The 21,431-nt window shown below is 47.2% G+C and overlaps 1 protein-coding gene across 1 annotated transcript in view; it reads left to right on the top strand.

The window, feature by feature from the left end:
• Reck (Reversion-inducing-cysteine-rich protein with kazal motifs) overlaps positions 1 to 21,431 on the top strand; it is a 55,341-nt gene that overhangs the window by 29,743 nt on the left and 4,167 nt on the right. Inside the window, exons 7-13 of the mRNA XM_037417380.2 lie at positions 548 to 644; positions 4,822 to 5,113; positions 5,749 to 5,864; positions 12,079 to 12,216; positions 14,585 to 14,776; positions 17,484 to 17,588; positions 17,805 to 17,985. Of these exons, the coding sequence (XP_037273277.2) occupies positions 548 to 644; positions 4,822 to 5,113; positions 5,749 to 5,864; positions 12,079 to 12,216; positions 14,585 to 14,776; positions 17,484 to 17,588; positions 17,805 to 17,985 (1,121 nt within the window). The remainder of the gene's footprint in view (positions 1 to 547; positions 645 to 4,821; positions 5,114 to 5,748; positions 5,865 to 12,078; positions 12,217 to 14,584; positions 14,777 to 17,483; positions 17,589 to 17,804; positions 17,986 to 21,431) is intronic.

Consider the following 21,431-nt stretch of genomic DNA (forward strand, 5'->3'; position numbering starts at 1 on the left):
AGGCTGACAAGGACAGCGCTTGCTGTCCAAGGAAAGTATATATAGGGGAGTTTATAGACTGAATTGTAAGGTAATTGTGAAGAAAGAAAAGTGGGTGAAAAGATAACTTGCCGTGGGCAGGAATCATATATACGAACGAAATATACGAGGGACTATTGGTCAGCCTCTTCTGTCCATCCATTTTTTAGCGCGCTTCAACAAAATTTTCAATTATGAACGTAATCCAACTGGCCCAACTTTCCATCTTGCGGCAAACTAAACACACGTCCGATTAACAATACTGCGCATTAAATGGAGTACGGAAGGGGAAATCAAGAAAAAAATATGAAAGCGAGAAAACCATCTGATAATCGGCAAGTGCACGTAGGGAGAAATGTCTGCTTACGGTGGAAATTTATTGCGATTGCGACATAGTTTCCTGAAGGAGAGAAGGTCGATTTACAAGAGTAACTGCGCCATTCGTTTCGGGTTGCGCAACGCTTTGCCGTGCACCTGCGTTAACCGGATATCACTGTACTGGTTGTAAGACTCCACGGCTGTGACGCAGGCGTTCGGATCCGAGTGGGAGACCTCGTGGGAGACCTTCCACAACCGCTGCCGCTACCAGCCAGCCGAAGCGGCCATGCGACAGTGCCTTGACGACGGTGTGTGTTCCCTTTCTCTTTCTCTGCGAAGCGCTGCTCAGTTCTGATGACCTGAGTAAAAACGGAACAGGATAGAACGAAACACAACCGCTTGCTCATGCACAAGGGGGAATTCGTTATTTCCAAAATAGATCCTACAGATTCCAGTACCAACGTTACTGTAAACAGGCACGAAAGCTTTTTTTTTCCCGGTCCCTGAGTGCAGCAATTTTCACTTTCTGATTGTACAATGAAGTTGTAAGGGGTCGAGAACGCTGCAGACAGGTGCTGCTTTTTGTGTCGGGCAACTGTCGTGTTCTGTGATGTGCGCGAAAGACACGTCTCAACAAATAGATAAGAAAAAATCGATGCGCCACGCGTTTCCCTACATCGTCGGTTTTGTAAGCGATGTTTACGTAACTAAGTTGTTAATAGCAAACAAAACAAAAACAGTTACAGCATGAACACCTAGAGTAACGACGAATGGAAAGAAAGATTAACATAGGTACGTCACAACAGTTAGCTATTATGCGCGACACTTAGCCCAGTGGGTACATAAGGGCCAATACCCCCCCCCCCTCCTCATTTCTTGTTTTTAATATAACGGAGCCATCGCAAACCTGTTGAGACCACTCAACAGACACATTACGCTCGAAAAAAATTACTTGGCAGATGTGCGCCCGAAACGACACTAAGGGTCAGAAACTTTGTTTGCTTTGGCCATAAAATTAACCGCGCGTACGCTCGGTTAACTTTGCACTGTGTTAGCTTACTTTAAAGCTTGAAATATTATACCTTAAAGAGTGGCGTGCACATCGTTCGTTGAGCGCACAGGACCCTCCGCATGAGACTGATTAGGAGTGCGCTTGAGCACTGGCGCAAGGAAACGTCGCGAAGCGTATAACCCCCGACTTGCGTCACTTCAGATCGCTGTCACCGCAACTGTCAACTGAATGATTAATCGACCGGGTTTTAGCGCTGCAATGTAATCACCTTGAACATGGGAGTGCACTTAGTGGGTGTATTCAAGCATTTTACGATCACCAAAAAATTTGTTAACGTACATACAAATAAATCGAAGACGCAAATGCTAGGAGACCAAGTTTAAGTGTTGAGGCCCACACGTGTGCTTGCTTCTCGTTTGTCTTGCCAAATTGTGAAAGTCAGCACTGTTGCGATCTGGAGCCTACCTTGCTTTTCGTTCACAGTATCTGCAAAGCACATCGGAGATAGAACGTTAATCAAACTTCAAGTTTCTTACCAGCCTGTTTACGTCGGCTTGGCCTTTTCAACTGTGCCACTCACTCATTGGATATAAAATGGGAAAATAAGAAATAAGAAATAAATTGTGGGCTTTACACGCCATAGCCTTGATATGATTGGATGTTGAAGATACATAATAAATTATTATCACACATTAATCGGGTTTTATGCCCCAAAACCACGATATGATAATGAGAGATGCCGCAGTCGAGGGCTCCACAAATACCAACCACTTCAGAATACGTAAAAAAAAAACGTCTAAACGTAAAAACACGAGCCTCTAGCACACCCCCCCCCCCCCCCCCCCCTCCCAGCTAAATGCAGCCGCTCCGTGCGGGATTTGATTCCTTAACTTTAGTGCAAAATTGAATGACCGGGTTAAGTCTCACCTCTACACCAAAGCCTTGCAAGTTTGTTTCGTGGTAAACGTTGAGAGGACTCATTTTCGCTTCACAATACAGCGCAAACCGTGCTACGACTTTTTCATCGCCGTCCGGTTCTCCTTTTTTTTTTCCTTCTCTTAAGTAGCGCCATCTAGTAACGCCATCTTCTGCGCAACGAGCACATGGCAGAAAATAGGAAACTCACCCTTATGGGTAGTTTCTTTTCCATTTGCTCTCTCTAGCTGCATGCCGTCGTTCATATTAAGCTTGCTTGTGTGAGTAATGTCTCGTGTTATAAATCAGGCAGCCCCCAAACAAAGCTAGCAGAATAAAGCTCCATTGTTTTGCAACAACGACGCTATTTTTATGCTGTAATCGTTAGTGGATCCCAGAACACACGCGACGTTGGATTCGCATTTCGCTCCGGCGAGACAATGCCCGCTGTCATTTCGAATAAAGGGCAACAACTACGAAACCTGGTTGAACTTTCCGTGCGTCCAGGAAAGCCGCGTATGCTACTGATTTATCGCTGCCAGGCCTTCGTCTTTTCACGCCGCCGCTGAACGACGCAGTGCATGCAATAAGATTTGCGGATGGCTGGTGGGAACGGGGATCTTGCCGTGGGCAAGAGAGACCATCGCACGGGGTAGTTGGCGTGCGCCCTATATTTTCACGCTGAATCAAAACCGTACAGTTTGACGGATTGAGAAATAACACGCTATAGCCAAAGAGATGCGGGTTCTTTGTTTTATTTTATTTGTTTTACTGAGAAACTACACACAAACGCACTGCGTCAAGGAGGCCTTTCTGAAGCACGCACTAATACGGTGAAATGCAGTTCTGACCGAAATTCAGTGCTTTGCTCCCCGCCCACCACAATTTATAGAATTCCCTTTGAAGTCAAGTTACATAAAATAATCGCCACTTTTTTGAATTGAAATGACAAATAGGGAATGTTCGTGACGTTAATACAGCACCGGCTACATATTATAACTTAGCACATGAAAAATAAATGATGAGAAAAAAAGAAGAAGGAGAGATAGCAATGTAACGAAATTTGGCAATAAAATATGAGACTGGGTGAGGTCACCATTTTTTTTAACGAAGCGCAGAAGATGGCTACACAATACGAGGACCTAAGGGCAAGGAGCTGAACTAACGTATTCAACTAAGATCTGTGCCCTTCTATGGCTGATGTTTTTACCTTTCTAAACTGCCTTAAAAATTGAAATACGGTGGGAGAGAGGGCACTATGGTCGAAAGTAACTTCATAGCTCTGCGGAATGTTCTGAAAGGTGGATGAGCACAATGCTTGCGAATTTTTTTGGTGAGCGCGTCTTCGTAATAAATTACCAAGTGCATGCAGTGACGTACCACCTCTTTAGTGAGTGAGGGGGGGGGGGCTAACCTACCACACTCGTTAGCAGAGATATATATATATGATGCATGTAATAATATTCCACGCGACGCTTTTTATGCATTACCTCACAACTTTCCTCATGAATACAATTATGTTGATGGCGGCCTCCCCAACAGTAAATATTTTATCATTGAATGAAATTTTCAATCACTAAAGCTAGCTCACAAAGAATTCAGTTTTTAAATGTGACACACTCCTTGAGGAACCAAAGGTATTTTGAGCATTTCTGTCTACTTATCTTAGCTTCCAACTTAGCTCGAGTGCACTGCTTTATTCGTCGCCGCTTTGAAAGCTGCCTCCATCCTTCCAAGTTGTCATAAGCAAGGCTGATCAGATTTATCGGAGAATAAAGCGGAAACCTTTCTTGGTGCTTCCAGTACGGCAAAACTAAAATATTTAGAAATATTAGTCGCACTCATGAGCTCACAGCAACTTCAACAGAGCAGCGGTGATGGTAATCCTTTTTGATGAAATAAAATGATTTTCGTCAAGCCGCAAATGCTGTGACCGGTCCGTAAAGAGTTGGTTCATTCCCATCTATAACTGCATCGGCCAGTTGCAGCAACATAAAAACATGAACAAGTGATGTAACGTATAGGGCCCCTGTTCAGCGCTAGCCGGTTCTGCAGTGCTACTGCACAGGGCGGAAGGCGTCGCAAAGAGCCTTCAGCAAAACTGTCACTGGTGAAATGTTGGAAAGGTATCACTATATTAGAACATTCCCTCGTAGTATTTTGTTTTTCTCTTAACAATATAATTGAGTGATTACAGTGGCGAAGGAAAATTTTGCCTTAGTTGTTCTTTTCTCCTGCGTGCAGCCAACAGCGACCACTGTCGAAAGTGGGGGTCTCAGCCCCCCCCCCCCCAACTTTTTTCGGTGGGGGGCATTGCGCCCCCCTTGCTCCCCCCCTGGCTGATACGCCTATAAGTGCATGAGTGGTACAGTTTATTTCTTTTTTTGTCACGAAGACGATCTGCTGCCACAATTCGGTCTTCTTCTTCTTCTTCTTCTTCTTCTTCTTCTTCTTCTTCTTCTTCTTCTTCTTCTTCTTCTTCTTCTTCTTCTTCTTCTTCTTATTATTATTATTATTATTATTATTATTATTATTATTATTATTATTATTCATCGTAGTGGACGAGCCATGCGAGTTGGGTTGTGGAGGACCCCTGACTTTCTGCGCACACCTGGGAGCCAGGCCGTGGTCGCTGTACCGGCGATGCGACGCCAGCGCCGACCGTGTGGCGAAGGAGAGCGCCCGGCTGTGGATGCGCAGCGGACCGCCGACGGCGATGGAGAGCGGCGTGCGGCGGGAGGCCCCAACTGCGCCCCTGGGTGACTGTCCCGCGGACGCGTGGAGAGAGCTCGCCTGCACGCTCAACCTCAGGCCGTGCCACGCGACGCACCACTCGAGCACGCTCTGCAGGTATTCCGTGTTTGTGAACAGCGGTGGGCGCCGCCGACGCACGAGGGCGCTCGTAGCGACGTCCCTACAGAGCGCGACCCCGCGAACTAGTCGGGGCAGACGGGTTTGATGACGTGGGAAACTAAACTGCTCAGGCGGATAAATTTTGTGACGCGAACAGGACAACGACCGAAAGGGACACGGAAGAGCGCCGAGTTCGAACTGAATGTTTAATTATCGTGTGAGTGCACACACCTTCAAAAAGTCAGTCGAAGGCTGTCATGAAAGCAACCATTCTTTAAAGAAGGATAGTGACGGCGTGCTGACTTCCCTACCTCCCTCGAGATCAATGAAATATGCCTGAATAATTTAGCGTTCGAGCTTATCGTGGGTCTGTTTCAAAAACGTGGTTTTATGAAAAAGTAGAGTGCATTTACGCTGTTTGCTTTGAAAAAAAAAAAAAAGCGTTGCCCACTATATTCGTTCCTAACATCCAAACCGCACTCACGTTTTCGTGTGTCTTTTCTCGACCTTGTCTCGCTCGCGCTGCTTATTATGCCGTAAACCAAATAGTCAATCCCAAGATTTCTGTGCTCACGCGCGCTTAAGCAGCGCCTGTACACCACTGCACAGTGAACGACACATCTGTTTCGCAGGGAGGACTGCCTGGCCCTGGCTGCTCGCTGTAAAGACGGACGCCAGCTGGCACCTCTGTGCGACTCCCTGGCTCCTCCCGGCGCTGCCTGCTTCTCGATTCTCCGGGTGGACACACGTGCGCCGCTTTCCTAGCTCTCTGTTCTTGTGTTTGTTCGCGTGCGTCGGCGTAGTGGGCGAGTTCAATTACGCGCTCGCACCGAGATTCGTTTCGCGCATTCATCGCAACGGTGACTAATGAATCATTTCGTGTATGTATGATTGTTCGCAACCCCATTTCCCGAGTACGTGTTAGCCAGTTGTCAAAGCGCTCGTTAACTCTCGTGTTTTTCCATCGATTGCCCCCCTGACGCTTTAAACTTAGTCTATTGTTAACTTAACATCTCCAAGTACATTCCCACAGGGTGACTTTGTTCTGAGACACGCTCAGAGCAGTCGTTGGCGCGAGCACCCGCTGCACAGGTAAGGGCAAAGCCCTTTAAACATTCTCTCCGTGTGATTAATAACGGGTACAAATTATGGGTCGAATGAAGCAAGTGCCCAAGTTTCCAAAGAAATATCGTTGGTGGCCGAGGAATATTGTGGCGAAGGGGGCCGAAAAGGGAACAGGGGAGAGGTGTGAGGACGGTGGGCGTTTACGAACTGCAGAGACATGGCAATGAGAATAGATGTGAGGTCAAAGGGAAGGCAAAGAGGACATTTACAGGTGGCGAGAAAGAGTGAGCTTATGACTAGCTGCTAAGAAAGTGATGCCACAACTGGCATGGCAACGCGCGCTACAAGTCCAAGTCTTTACATGCATGCATTTGCATTCCCCTTTCTTGAAGCGCCCCTCGGAAAATCTGTCGATGAGTTTTAAATGCCAATCTTAGTCGGGCTATGTCAGGCGTCCGTCGGGATCCGTCCACCGGCCTCTTCCTTAGCAACAGCTGTGGACGCGCGCGCTTAACCTCGCTCCTAGCAACCGGAGCATGTGGTGCGAAAGAGTGTAGGGGCAATGCTTCGCCACTCCTTCTCTCGCCGCTCACTGAGCTTCATCGATTTACTAGGACCCGGATTACTCACGGATGGCCCGCGGACTCCTCGGATCACAAGTTGTTACGTCACATGCACGTGATCTAAAAGTCCCGAGCGGCCTCGGGCCATCTGCGCGCTTGATGCTGACTGCATCCGCTGTGGCGTCTGCTATGCCTGGCTATGCCGTCTGCTCCCTCCATAGCTGAAACACAGGCCACAACGCTGACTCATTTGCAACCTAAACAGCAGTTAGGTAGTGAATTGTACCTATTTCTGTTGTGATGCAACTTACTGTAAGTGAACTACTCGAGCGCGTGCGCATAGTAGACCGGCGCGGTCGTTCCACCGCTGTTTCTCCTAGCGAGTATAACGCGTGTTTGCCCGACCTTCGGGAATACGCACATGCTCGACGTGGCTCAGAACACCGATGACAGAAACTGGGTGCGCTAACAATGCGAAATCCAGAAGCATGCAAGAAGCGGACAAAAAAGCAAAGAAAGAGCAAGAGCGGATCGAAAATTTCCCGTGTCTAACTTAAGATGGCCGTACAGCATGTGCACCACGCTGTCGTCTGCCAGCGGCCCGAAAGAAATTGTTCGGGCGGTCCCGGGCCGCCCGCAGGCCGCCAGGCACGCGAAAAACGAACACGCGTCCGAGTTATCCCGGACCAGTGGGCGGAGCTTCCAGTTGGTCTCCGAGAAAAACGAATGTGGCGCCGGCGTCCGGGGCTGTCCGGAGCCGTTCGGGACGTGTAAATCGATGAAGCTCATTGTCTCTCCTCCCTGCGCCCCAGCTTTCCGTCCACTCGTGCCTCACTCACGACCGTTCGCTGGCTGGGTGCCTTTCAAGAACTTCCAAAAATGTGTGCATGAGACGCCGCTGTGAAACGCCAACGCTGAGCCAAAAACGCTATTTGTTTTGTTCACTTCTTAGTATTTTTTAACCGTGCACGCTAGCTACTAGAGCTGGAAACACATACTGCGTTTCTCGCGACAGAACAATGCCACGTGCGGTGAACGGCGCTATTGGCTGCACGGTTTTAAAAAAAAAGAAAACATTTTTCTTCTGCCGCTCGGAAAAAGACAAGCTTAACGCCCTGATACGCAAGGCGTACAAGTTCGCGTTGGGACAGGCGCCCGGAGTTAGCACCAGCAAACTCCTAGAGCTAGGGTTGCATAACACCCTCGAGGAACTCGTGGAGGCGCAACAAGTTTCCCAGCTTGAGCGCCTATTCAAGACCCGCCCAGGCCGACACCTACTCGAAAAACTCGGCATTACGTACCATTCGCAACACGGCATCAAAGTCAAAATTCCAAGATCGGTACACGAGAAACTATACGTATCCCCATTGCCTCGCAACATGCACCCCAAACACCGTACGGGACGGCGTAAAGCCAGGGCACAACGCATTACTCAAGGCTACTCCAACGACAATGAAGCGGTTTTCACTGATGCCGGGCGTTATATACCAATAAAAATAGCTTCGTGGCGGTAGTTACCGGCCATCACGGCAAATACATCACAAGCCTCACTGTGAACACGGCACACGCTGAAGCGGCAGAGGAAGCGGCTATAGCACTGGCCCTCACACAGACCAATGCCACATACGTGATTAGTGATTCGCGAACAGCAATTCGCAATTTCGCCAACGGACGCATCTCGCAAGAGGCGTTTCACATACTCCAACGACATCCCATACATCCAGGAGAGGTCGACTTCGATAACCGAAGGCACCTGTTATGGATCCCGGCACATACCGGACTGAGCACCCCCAACGAAGCGGCTCACCGCGTTGCTCGAGGCCTCACTCACCGAGCATCGCCGGAGGACGACGAGCCCCCGCGGGGAACTGCAGACATCTGGGCATGGGAGGATCGTATGACCAGGTTTCACGACATCACCACACATTACCAGTTACAAAGACGCATATACCCATCTCCTCACGAAAGGCTAAACAGAACCCAAGCGGTACACTTCAGACAATTACAAACAGATTCATACAGAAAGCCCAGACGCCATGTATCCAGACATAAACACTACAAACAGATGCACGTCATGTGGCAAGGTTGCCACCCTTAGTCACATGCTGTGGGAGTGTCAGGGCCTAAAAAACTCCCAAGAATTTCCCCGAGGGTGAACATGGTTAAGTGCGAATGCACGGGGTGATGCTATGAGAGGTATTTATTAATTCGCACTATTCTATTTATTAATCACACTATGGTGCCTTTATGGTGTAATGGTTCCTGGGAATCGCAATTTGATCACACGGGGGAGTTTACGTTAACTCACTGGCGAATGCCAACGGATTTTAACTTTACTCCCTCTCATAGCATCACCCCGTGCATTCGCACTTAACGATGTTCACCCTCGGGGAAATGCTTGGGAGTTTTATTACTGATGATGATGATTAAAGTGTAATTAATGAATTTAAGTGTTGTTTGTCATGAAGCATTTGTACACAGATACATTATATACGAAGTATTATTTATTTACACTTCACGATTTTCGTACGATGCAGTAAATGCACACATCGCGAGCGCATCACACACACACACACAAACTACACTACAGATTAGCACCTATTCGTGTTATCGTTGTAGCTTACGGTTGGTACCAGCGCTTTGCGGAGGAGCGAGCGAAGGGGGAGGCGGACGCGCGCAGCGGCGTTAAGGATATAAGGCGCGTTACTCACACCGATATCAGCGTCACGTCCGGTGCTTATTCGGTAGAGCGTCGCGCTGCGGCCCGCTAAGTCCTCTAAGTCCTCTTTCTTTTAAAGATAGAGAGAAGACTGCGGACGCCGCCGACGGCGGCGGATGGTTTGGAGTCGCTTATAAAGTGTATTCACACTTAATAAACAATTCGAACAGTGCCGATTCGTCTCACTCTTCCACCACCAGCCTCCGATCGCGTTGGAAGGCCGCACTGCTCAGCTCGAACCTGAGAGCACAACTCTGGGCCGTCCAGCGTGCCGAGGAAGCCGCGGTGGGTGCCCAGGCCCACTAAAAAATGCCGGACTCGAATCGTCTGAATTCGACAAATAAAGTTTATGTTCTTCTTCTTCTTCTGCCGCTGGGTTCCCACGTGCGAGACGCCGTTATGGACGCTACGAAATGCATTCGCATGTTGTCTTGAAAAAGCTGAAGAACAAAGCATTTGAGAAAGGGGAATAAATAAACAAACAAAAAACATGGTCAATTTTCGCGCACCCATTGTCATGGAAACGTTGTCATGAAGTTGGCTTCTTCACAATAACACTACTTGAAAGGCAAAGCCTACCTATGCTTCTCAGCGATATCTGAGGTATAAGCCTTGAAGCGGGAGTCATAATTGAAACCCGACGAGAGAACAACTATAAATAAACTTAAAATGACAAAATGAGCAAGTAAATAAACACCACTTTGCTTTACGTTATTTTGGAAATTAGCGAATGCAATGTGTCATTCATCATTCACGTAACCCTTCAACTCAGGTGCTCGCGAGCGCTTCAAAGTAATTATAAAATTATGGCAACGGTTGCTATTCGTACAGGTTGTGAATCGCTAGAAAAACAGAATAGACTGCGATTTTTTGAAGTTTTCGTACGCTACTCATGGAGCAGCGGACTTCTGGATCTGGATACCTGCACTTCACGGTGTCCCTCGTAACTTACCGAAGTTTCTTAAAGTTAAACTTGCAACCTATTAATTTGTACTCATAGAGTTCCGTTTATTTAATTATTCCGTGCGTCCGCTTTCTATTTAATTTGCTTTCACTTCAACGGGCCGTATATCTCCCGCTAGCCTGCATCGCATGAAGTGTGCTGCGCATGAGCTGTCATTGGCGCGTGCATATTTGTTCGGCAGAGCAAGGCAGAGCCCCTAATCTTGCAAGCGCGCGTGCCTTCGCATACAAATCAGTTGGAATCGGAGTTACCACTGCTCTGCTGAATGATATTAATAGCCGCCTATGGGTATGTGTTCTTGGCGTCCTGGAAAGTATTTTTCTTTTTTTTTTTCTCAACTTGGTGAAGAATGGTCAAGATGGCGGGGCAACGAACGAACGAAGTTGCTGGTAGGGAACAATAATAAAGCCATGCCACACTTTTTATATTTTCTTTGTAACTTCTCAGTCATAAAATCAAGAAAAAAAATCAAGAATAGGAACCTCCTCGTCGATTATTGTAGAACGCCTCGTGGGTGGGAAGCACAGGCAGAACTCACGAAGGTTCCAGGCCGTCGGACTTTCCAGCTGCCGTGTTTGTCGAATTCGCTGAAGCCCTCAATTTCCGGTCGGTGTCAACGTTCCTAGCTCCCTTTTCGGCCCCACACAAGTGTGTGTGTGGTCTAAATAAACGTTTCGTTCAATGCTGCTTCTAAGATGGCATCAAAATAATGGCGCGTTATTCTCAAGCTGACCGCGTCAGTGTTCTCTAGACTTGCTTTCAGGTACTTCTAACATTTCTGCACCACGCACGCGTAAACTACATTCTGTGAACTAAATTGAGTTTATGTGCTGAGACAGTGATAACTGAAAACTCACCGCGCTGGTCCAATGGTCAAGGTGCTTGATTGCGAAACTCGGAGGTCATGGGGTTGTATCTCGCCGGCCACTTTTGAAACAGGTAATATGCTGGAGGTTGGAGGGTCGTGTACCTACATAGATATAAGCGAGCGTTTAAAAAATCTTAGATGGCCAACATTTCTACTGCACTCCACTACGTCGCCTCTTATAATCAGATTGTGGTTCTGGTACGTAAAATACCCCAACAATGGTAATAATCATAACGACTTGTATCAGTGAATTTCGATGCAATTTTTCTTGTAGTCACTTCTTTCATATAACGGCAACTTGAAGATGAAGTGATACTTGCATCAATATCCAACTGACCGCGCTGAAACGTGCCGTAGATAGATTGATATGTGGGGTTTAACGTCCCAAAACCACCATAAGATTATGAGAGACGCCGTAGTGGAGGGCTCCGGAAATTTCGACCACCTGGGGTTCTTTGACGTGCACCCAAATCTAAGCACACGGGCCTACAACATTTCCACCTCCATCGGAAATGCAGCCGCCGCAGGCGAGATTCGATCCCGCGACCTGCGGGTCAGCAGCCGAGTACCTTAGCCACTGGACCACCACGGCGGGGCGAAAACGTGTCGTAGACGATTACACCAGTGCCACACGATTCCGTGAAATTCTTACAGATGGAAATCAAAAATGTACGGCAAATATATGAAAAATGTAGGCATTCCGTAAGAGTAATTGTATTGACATGCGGGTTGTCTCAGTAAGAAAACCTCTCTCATTCGCACTTCTACCACATTGCCTTACAGAGCGAACAACAACGCCACCGGTGGCCGAGTCTGCGACGCAACCATGCAGATCGCGGCCTTGTGGAAGCTCGTCCATCTGCGTCGTTAACAGGCATTGCGGTCCGGGACAGTCGTGCAGCAAGTACCGCTGTCTCAAAGGTGAGCATGGCCGATAACTTCTTTCTTTTGTTTGGTGCCATCGGGTGATGACGCGTGCGCGTGTGTGAAGACAGCTGTGCGAAAAAAAATACTGCCAGTGTCGGGTTAGTTGACCTCACAGTTTAGCTAAGGTAATCTAAGGTTTGGCGTCAGCATAACCACCAATATCGTTATCACCTTCTTTCTTGATATTGTTTTACTGTACACAGCTGAATGGCAAAGCCGAAAGTACCAGGTATACGCTGGTGTCTACCGGCAACAGGAGCTCCACGCTTATTGACAGACTTCAAAAAGGAAGTAGAAAATGGTAAAAAGAGGTGAAATAAGCCTTATAGTGAACAAGATAACAATAACCACAGTAACACAGTGATAAGGAAGACACAACGTAGGTAAGGACGGACGCAATAGAGAAAATAAAAAGAGCAAGTTAACTTTTCGATTGCTCATATGTCATCGTATCTTAGCCCAATACTCAGAGCCATGTAGGTTTTCATAAAAGCCTGATGGAGCCGTTCATGCGTGCAAGCACCATGACCGAAGTAAAATAGAAACTAACTGGAGCATACAAGAACTCACTTCTTTAGCTTTTCCATTCTCTCAAATGAGGAAAACTAACCTCGCTTACGTTTTGATTCGGAGGTGTTGGTGATCGTGCTGCGATGCTAGATTCTCGCTCCCAAACTGCGGGTGTTCACAAACGACGGTTTGTAATCGACGCGAGTGAGTGATCATTTTGCGCCCGTAACTTGACTCACATATACGCCGTCAAAATATTTTGATACTGCGTCCAATCCTCATCAGTGGAGTTACTCCGACAGCGGCTGCCTCTCTTCCTTTGTCTCTTCCATCGCTATCATTACATGTGTAGTAAAACCAACCCTAACTTGGCAAATGACCATGGGAAGTTATTCTAAGACGATCGTTTTCCTCAGACGTAGCGACAATGAGAATAAAAAGCAATGAGAATTTTTTGCTTTCTTTCCCCGACACGTTAGTCGTATGCACGCAGTGCCAGTTCTCGCGAAAGTGAAACGGTCTACGGAAGTGAGGGTCAGTACTCCAGGTTCCAACTAGGGTGACCAGGGTGTTTCACAATTAGTGCAAACAGGGACAAATAAATACAGAGGGTGAAAGAGAAAGGAGTTAATAGGTTGTTTTACAGAGCATTTTACACAATTGGGCGAAAAAATAGTCAATTTTTTTTTCTCGCACAATTTGTGACGCAAGCCCTAAAGAAGCGATGGCCTTCAAGACAAGGAAGTGTCTTAACTTGTGGCATAATGTTACGGGGAACATTTATTCGCTGAACGTGGATCCAGCTAATGCCGCGCAGACCGCACAGTATTGCAGGCAAACAGGGCAGCTCGAGAGTTCAACCCACAACAAAGACGTTGTCGTCATTGGGTGTCATTTCAGTGCTTGCGCCGGAGCGACAGTTTTATACACGGGTCAATATGTTCACAAAATCACTTCTTTGCATTAATCGTGGCATCAAAGTCAAGAATAGTGTTTTTATTTACAGTACCTTACAGAGCCCTCGAGGGGCATTGTGTAAGGGGTACAGATAATATGTTAGAAAAATATATATACATATATATCTACACATAGATAGGCAAATATTGAATATATTAGGAAATGCCGTTTAACTTATGAACATGTAAGCAAAATACATACTAGAAAAGTGAGTTAAAATATGTGAAGGTGAAATACAAAAAATAATATGACAGTAACTACAACTTAGCAATAGTGCAAAAACATCGGCAACAGTCCTATAAGCACAGATGATTACGAAGATGCGATAGAGCAGTTTTTGGTGCATAAGTATATTTTAAGAGTATGATAGAATTTTGTTTGGTTTTGTTCTGACGCAAAATCATTTGGCAAATCATTCCACAAACGAATAGCTCGTGGAAGAGTCGACTGGTTGAAAACGTTAGTAATGCCGTACATGCGTGATAAGCTAAAGGTGTTATGTAGTCTGCTCGAAGTTCGATGTGCTTGATTAAGGTGAACAGATGGACACTTTTGACGGTCTGCTGTGACGTAGACTTCGTAAAACTTAATAGAATTTTCACAAAAATGTGTTTTGATTGCATTTTACAAAAAAACGCGAGATTTAATTAGTCTGCAATACTTATATGACATTGATTTTGAGCACGCATGAATGTTTGTACATTAACGTAAATTTATATTTTGCGAACACACAACCCTGCGTTCTGGTGACTTGAGATCTCTGCATCCTGCTCAGTACTGAAGAAGGACTACCCGTGACCATCCTGGCATTAGGCACTTGACAGTCTGAGAATACAACGCCTCGTATACAAAAGTACGCAACGTACGACCATAAATGTATTGCGGTTTCCTACAGGCTGCCCCGTGGGGTCATCGTCGGGGACATTGGTGCCTCAGGGCTCACCTGCGCGGCTGCCGCGCGTCGAAGGCGGCCGACTCTGCTGGAGCCGGTGCCGTTGCTCCGAGTCGGGTGCCTTGACCGAATGCCTTCACACCGGCTGCGATGACACCGCACCGAAGCAGTGCTGGCTGGATGGGCGTGCCCGCTGTAAGCGAATCACTTCAATACTGTTTGACCAGAGTGTTCATGCCACCATATGGGCATCGGCGTAACTGATCTGTCGTAAGAAGTTAGTTCTCAGTTAGCGAGTTCTCATTAACATTATGTCTAAAGAAAAAAAAAACGAGCTCTTTAAATTTACACATTCTTTCATATGCATGTTGAGTGATTCAGCGCGAAACAAATGAGGACAGCGGCGAATGAGGGGCACTTAATTCAAGCGCTGTCTCACAGCTACTTTTATTGCCACAAAAACATGATTTTCAAATGCGAAACATCTTTATGCGTACTACGAGCACTTTTGGTGTCTATCTGCGTATCTATCTATCTAGCCGTTACGTCTGGGGGTTCATGCCAAGTTAAGGGGGTGCACCCCCTTAACTTGGCATGAATCAAAATTATCAAATCAAATTAGTATGGAAGTGTAAGACGGCCTAACAATTATATAATGCGGTAGTCAATACATGGATAATGTCACAATCCCGTCGCGTACGTCGTCAAACCATTTATGCCATACGTGTGGCACATAACCGTGCGTGGGTATGTGCCGCTTGTATGCGGATATGTGCCGCAGGTGATTGACACTTCATAACTACTCATGAATGGCGAGTACAGACATCGGTAGTTCTAACGCGTGAGCGTTAAGAAAGAAGTTGACATCGGCAGCGTTGACCCGAACAATGCGAGAAATACATGCCAGGGCCCCCTGAAGGAATCATAATCCAGCATCCTGTGTGACAATCAAATACTCTGCCACACAGTCAATCCAGGTCTCACAATTGCTTTTCAAATCGACCCTTATGTTCGTTGAACGTCAATTGTGGTTGCATTGCTGTCTATCAAATTTCATAAACATTACATATGTACTCCTATCATACAGCCGTCACGTCGGGTTGACGCCAATTGTAATTGGGTGCCACCCGCAAAGTTGATTCTTGTGGCAATGTCCAGGGCTACTATCCTCGCGAGCACCAATGCTTCATATCAGCTTATCGCTGTTGGCGTTGCTAATGCCCGTGTTCCTATTGGCGTCGCTGCGCAAGTCCAAAAACTGGTTATGCAAACAGTTGGAACTGTTCAACATATGTATGTGCGTGTAACATTGGTAGACATATATCGCGTCATTTTATAACGTGTCGCCCAATAAAAAAATACAAGCGTCACCTTCCCTCTCCATGCTTCGCATAACGTTGATTCCCGAAGTACGTGGGATGTGCTCAATTTTTTTTTTTGGAGCACGACTCTGTTAACGTTCGCCAATGACGTCATAATAAAATAACTGCAAACGCGCTGAACCGCTAGACATGTTTAACCACATCCACCTCACGCCGATTTCAGTTATTCTATAATGATTTGTCATATAGTCTGTGTGGTATTGCACGTAAGTGGTTAAAAATAACTTTTACTGCTTAGCTCCCATCAGAATCTGGCCGCGCTGGCCGTTACCGGGATTGAATTAAATTGATTTTTATTTAAATGTACTAAATTGCTCCTAAAAAAGAGAGGACTAAAGGCATTAACGCCTGACGAGGTCATCCGATCTGTAAAAACAGCAGTTTGTATACAAACACAAGCAACGCAAGCGGAAGTGATTGAGAACTTACATAAGAAAGCACACATAACAGAAACAGTGCACGTAAAGTATTGAATACCTATACAAATATAAAACACTATCTTGCAGAAAAAACATTAGATTTGAAAGGTATTCTTCTAAATTCAAATCATCAAACAGAACTAAAAGCAATATACACAGGGCCTAAATAAGAAACTATTCAAGAAGTAGTTGGCTTATTTTTGCTTATTTTTCTTCCAGATTTGTGTTTGTGGCGTAGTAATGTGGTAGTGCGGTGAAGCCTGGTTTGCTCTGAAGCTGCCATTTCTATAGCTAACACGTCGAAATGCTGAAGGCAAAAATTTTTAAAGGTCTCGTAAGTTGAGCGAAAAAGCGAATTGTCTGAACCAACGACCCCGAGAACAGTGCCATAACGGTACCGAGTCACAGCCAGGACATCACAAACGCATCTAACTGAAGATGCGCACAACGGCGGAAAAGAACGAAGACACATGAACTTTTCTGCGCATGCCCATGCGATATGTGGGCTTATCAATCTGGCATGCGTGGTGGCCTACGTACGTGAAAGATAACTGCTGATACATTCGATTTCATCTTTAAGCACGTTAACTAACGGTTGGATCACGCATGTGCTATCGCTATCATGTCAAGCCTCGATCATCAGACTCGTTTCTTCATTCCTATTCCGCTACAAATCAGCGCATTCATCGAATTTGGGCGTGTATTTACATTCTCGGCAATGTAAAAAAAAAATATTACATGTTGAGCCTCCGGTAAACGATCGCTTGCGTTCCCATACTATCGGATTAATGAAGCAGCCTGTCTGTCCTACGTAGAACCGGCCATAGCTGGAATGGACATCAAGGAGTTTGTGGTGTCCTGACTTACTTCTTGTGTCCATGTTTGCACACGCCGTCTTTTTCAGAATCAATACGCACCAGCTATAGCTCAGCTTTGTATTATTCTAATCTTTCTTAAGCCTGCAGCAGAGTATACCGTTAAGTGTGTTCGCCGCCGATTGTGCTCCTTCCGGCATTGCTGTGAAGCGCATGCCCAAAAAGCTGAAAACAGCGCAGAGAAGAGAGAGGGCACTAACTGATACGGCATTGCATGTCCTTGCAGCGCCGGGGAGCCGCTTCCTGGTGCACGGCTGCTTACGCTGTCGCTGCGACAACTCCGGCCACATCAGCTGCACCAGGAAAGCTCATAACTGCCTTCTCCATGACGGTAAGTCGTGCATTTGTTCCATTTAGCAAGTGTGCATCTGTAGTCTTGGCGCTGCTGCGCAAGAAGTGCACGCCCCGCCAAATTCACGCACTCGTGACACCAGGGTCTACACTATCAATGAGTCTACACTAAATGTGTACTATATCACCCGACCGTCCACGTTCTCGCAATGCATGTACTACATCGAAATGGCGCATGAAATGTGGTGCCTCGCAGCTCCCTGCGGCTGCCGTCCTGAAGACGACGAGGAAGAAGTGGTCTGTGGAGTCGACGGACGTACACACCGCAGCGCCTGCCTGGCCCGCTGTGCTGGTCTCTCCGATGGCCAGTGGGAGCCGGGTCCCTGCCACCACACAAACCCGTGTGCAAGGCGACCTTGCCCAGCGGGAGCTCCCGTGTGAGTACCGGGAATCTGAGATTACATTATACCACAATTTACAGGGTTGGAATTTCGCGCCTGCTACACAGCTAATTCAAAGTTGGTACGTCGTGATTGAAAAGCGATGAACTGTGCGTGCGACTCTATACAGCATTCTCGTCGGCACAGGATCGCGGGAAGCTCGCAAGCGCAAGTTTCCCGCTTGGCAGATGCAGGGCTCCCCCGTTAACTGGTGGCGTCTGTCGCGGAAAGCCTTCTCAAATGAGTAAGAAGTGGCGCACGTTGTTTCACAGAGGAAGAACTAAGCGCCGACTTGGTACACGGCGAGTATAGGAGTACCCTACATTTACTGGCTTTCGCATCGCTTGAAAAAAATGGGCAAGGAATGCGGTGTTGATGTGCTCTGCACCGGATAAGCTGAAGCGGCTGTGCCCTGCTCTGGAATGGCAATGGTAGGCAAGTATGCTCAAACGTGCCAGCAGGTTCGTTTCCTGGGTTGATGGTGTTGTCGATAGCATCCCTTTGTTCCGCTGAAGCTGGTTCGTGGGACAAACGGGGAGCTGGCGGAATGACCGGATAAGAGAGCAACGAGCAGGGGCTTCATCGCTTGCTCCGGGGGAGCACCATGCCGATCACTGCACTATGCGAGCACTATGCCGATCAGTGGTGTGGGTGCGCTCCAGCATTCGGTGCAACTCGAGTGTTGGGATGGCGTCACGGCCAGATCTGACGTGAGATTTGTGGGGTCATGTATATACACAGGGAGGCAGACAGGTAAGTGTGCCCTCAATCCCCCCCCCCCCCCCCCACACACACACACAAGAGAGAGAGAGAGAGAGAGAGATGAGCTTCCCGGAAGAACGCATGCACGATGCGTGTAGCTGGGCACTTGTAGCTTGCATTGACGGCAGATTAGTGACGTTACTATCAGTTTACATTTGTTTATGTTGTTTTTCCCTTTACATGCCTCGTGCCCAGAGTCTTCGGTTGAATTCTAGCTGTCATCCTGTGCGCATTTCTGTTCTCGCTTTGTTCAGCTATATTATGTATCTAAACCGTGTGCCTGTCAGCACGGTCAACTCGAACACTCCGCCACTTGGTCACAACCGGCTTCGACTGACGCCAGTGGTGCAAAGCTTTGAATACGATGTGTTTGCAGCAGCTAACGATTGGTGGCACGTGGGTTGATTTCACTATTGATGTCTGTTTCTCTTCTGTCTGACGGGCGGGTCGAATACTCACTCGTCAGGCCCGTTTTCGCTCCCTTATCATCTCCCTCGACCGCTGCTTAATAAATTCTAAGGTCACCCTGCGTGGTGAAGGAAGAAGCACCATGATAAAGCCACACATACCATGTATCTCTGCCAATCTCAAAATCTAAAAGAGCGCGATCTGCAGCCCACACGAGAAGGGCGACGATGACAACGGCACAGCGACTAACAAACGAAGTCAGCACGACGCATTGATACGGTGACGAGAGCTCTCAAAAATGTCAGCTTGGGGTTTAGACATCGCGTGTTCGACTAACACTCGAATGACGGTAACATGGGTCACTAAATTTTTTCGGCCAGACTTCTCAGTATGCGCACATTGAACTAGATAGTAAATCCATTTTTTTCTAAAAGTGGCACAGTGGACGTTACGAAAAACAAAAGGGCGAAATAACTAACAAAAGACGTTCTACCAGGTTCACTGTTGAAGGTATTGGTGCTTCCTTGAGTGCTCTTTCTTCCAATATAACGTGATATGATATGTGGGGTTTAACGTCCCAAAACCACCATTTGATTATGAGAGACGCCGTAGTGGAGGGCTCCGGAAATTTTGACCACCTGGGGTTCTTTAACGTGCACCCAAATCTGAGCACACGGGCCTACAACATTTCCGCCTCCATCGGAAATGCAGCCGTCGCAGCCGGGATTCGAACCCGCGCCCTTAGGGTCAGCAGCCGAGTACCTTAGCCACTAGACCACCGCGGCGGGGCAACATAACGTGACGACAATACTTGCCAGGGTTTCATGGTTTGATCCCGTAAATGTTAAAAAATACAAAAATGATAGAAGCATTCGTTATAGCTTAGCAAGCTGCGGACACCATGATTGTCTCGATTAAGCATGTCGATCGCCATTGCGCTTGAATGATGTGGCGTAAAAGACAACAGGATGTTCGTCCGTCTTTCCAGCGTTTTTCATGTCTCATCTCGTCTGCGCTATAGACGTCACTTATAGCACGAAAACCAAGCTGCTCAAAAATCTGTACTCTCTATTGATTGATATGTGGGGTTTAACGTCCCAAAACCACCCCATGATTATGAGAGACGCCGTAGTGGAGGGCTCCGGAAATTTCGACCACCTGGGGTTCTTTAACGTGCGCCCAAATCTGAGCACACGGGCCTACAACATTTCCGCCTCCATCGGAAATGCAGCCGCCGCAGCCGGGATTCGAACCCGCGCCCTTAGAGTCAGCAGCCGAGTACCTTAGCCACTAGACCACCGCGGCGGGGCAATATAACGTGACGACAATACTTGCCAGGGTTTCATGGTTTGATCCCGTAAATGTTAAAAAATACAAAAATGATAGAAGCATTCGTTATAGCTTAGCAAGCTGCGGACACCATGATTGTCTCGATTAAGCATGTCGATCGCCATTGCGCTTGAATGATGTGGCGTAAAAGACAACAGGATGTTCGTCCGTCTTTCCAGCGTTTTTCATGTCTCATCTCGTCTGCGCTATAGACGTCACTTATAGCACGAAAACCAAGCTGCTCAAAAATCTGTACTCTCTATTGATTGATATGTGGGGTTTAACGTCCCAAAACCACCCCATGATTATGAGAGACGCCGTAGTGGAGGGCTCCGGAAATTTCGACCACCTGGGGTTCTTTAACGTGCGCCCAAATCTGAGCACACGGGCCTACAACATTTCCGCCTCCATCGGAAATGCAGCCGCCGCAGCCGGGATTCGAACCCGCGCCCTTAGGGTCAGCAGCCGAGTACCTTAGCCACTAGACCACCGCGGCGGGGCAATATAACGTGACGACAATACTTGCCAGGGTTTCATGGTTTGATCCCGTAAATGTTAAAAAATACAAAAATGATAGAAGCATTCGTTATAGCTTAGCAAGCTGCGGACACCATGATTGTCTCGATTAAGCATGTCGATCGCCATTGCGCTTGAATGATGTGGCGTAAAAGACAACAGGATGTTCGTCCGTCTTTCCAGCGTTTTTCATGTCTCATCTCGTCTGCGCTATAGACGTCACTTATAGCACGAAAACCAAGCTGCTCAAAAATCTGTACTCTCTATTGATTGATATGTGGGGTTTAACGTCCCAAAACCACCCCATGATTATGAGAGACGCCGTAGTGGAGGGCTCCGGAAATTTCGACCACCTGGGGTTCTTTAACGTGCGCCCAAATCTGAGCACACGGGCCTACAACATTTCCGCCTCCATCGGAAATGCAGCC

The sequence above is a fragment of the Rhipicephalus microplus genome, chromosome 1 (genome assembly GCF_043290135.1).
Source record: "Rhipicephalus microplus isolate Deutch F79 chromosome 1, USDA_Rmic, whole genome shotgun sequence".
In the NCBI taxonomy this organism is placed as follows: Eukaryota; Metazoa; Arthropoda; class Arachnida; order Ixodida; family Ixodidae; genus Rhipicephalus; species Rhipicephalus microplus.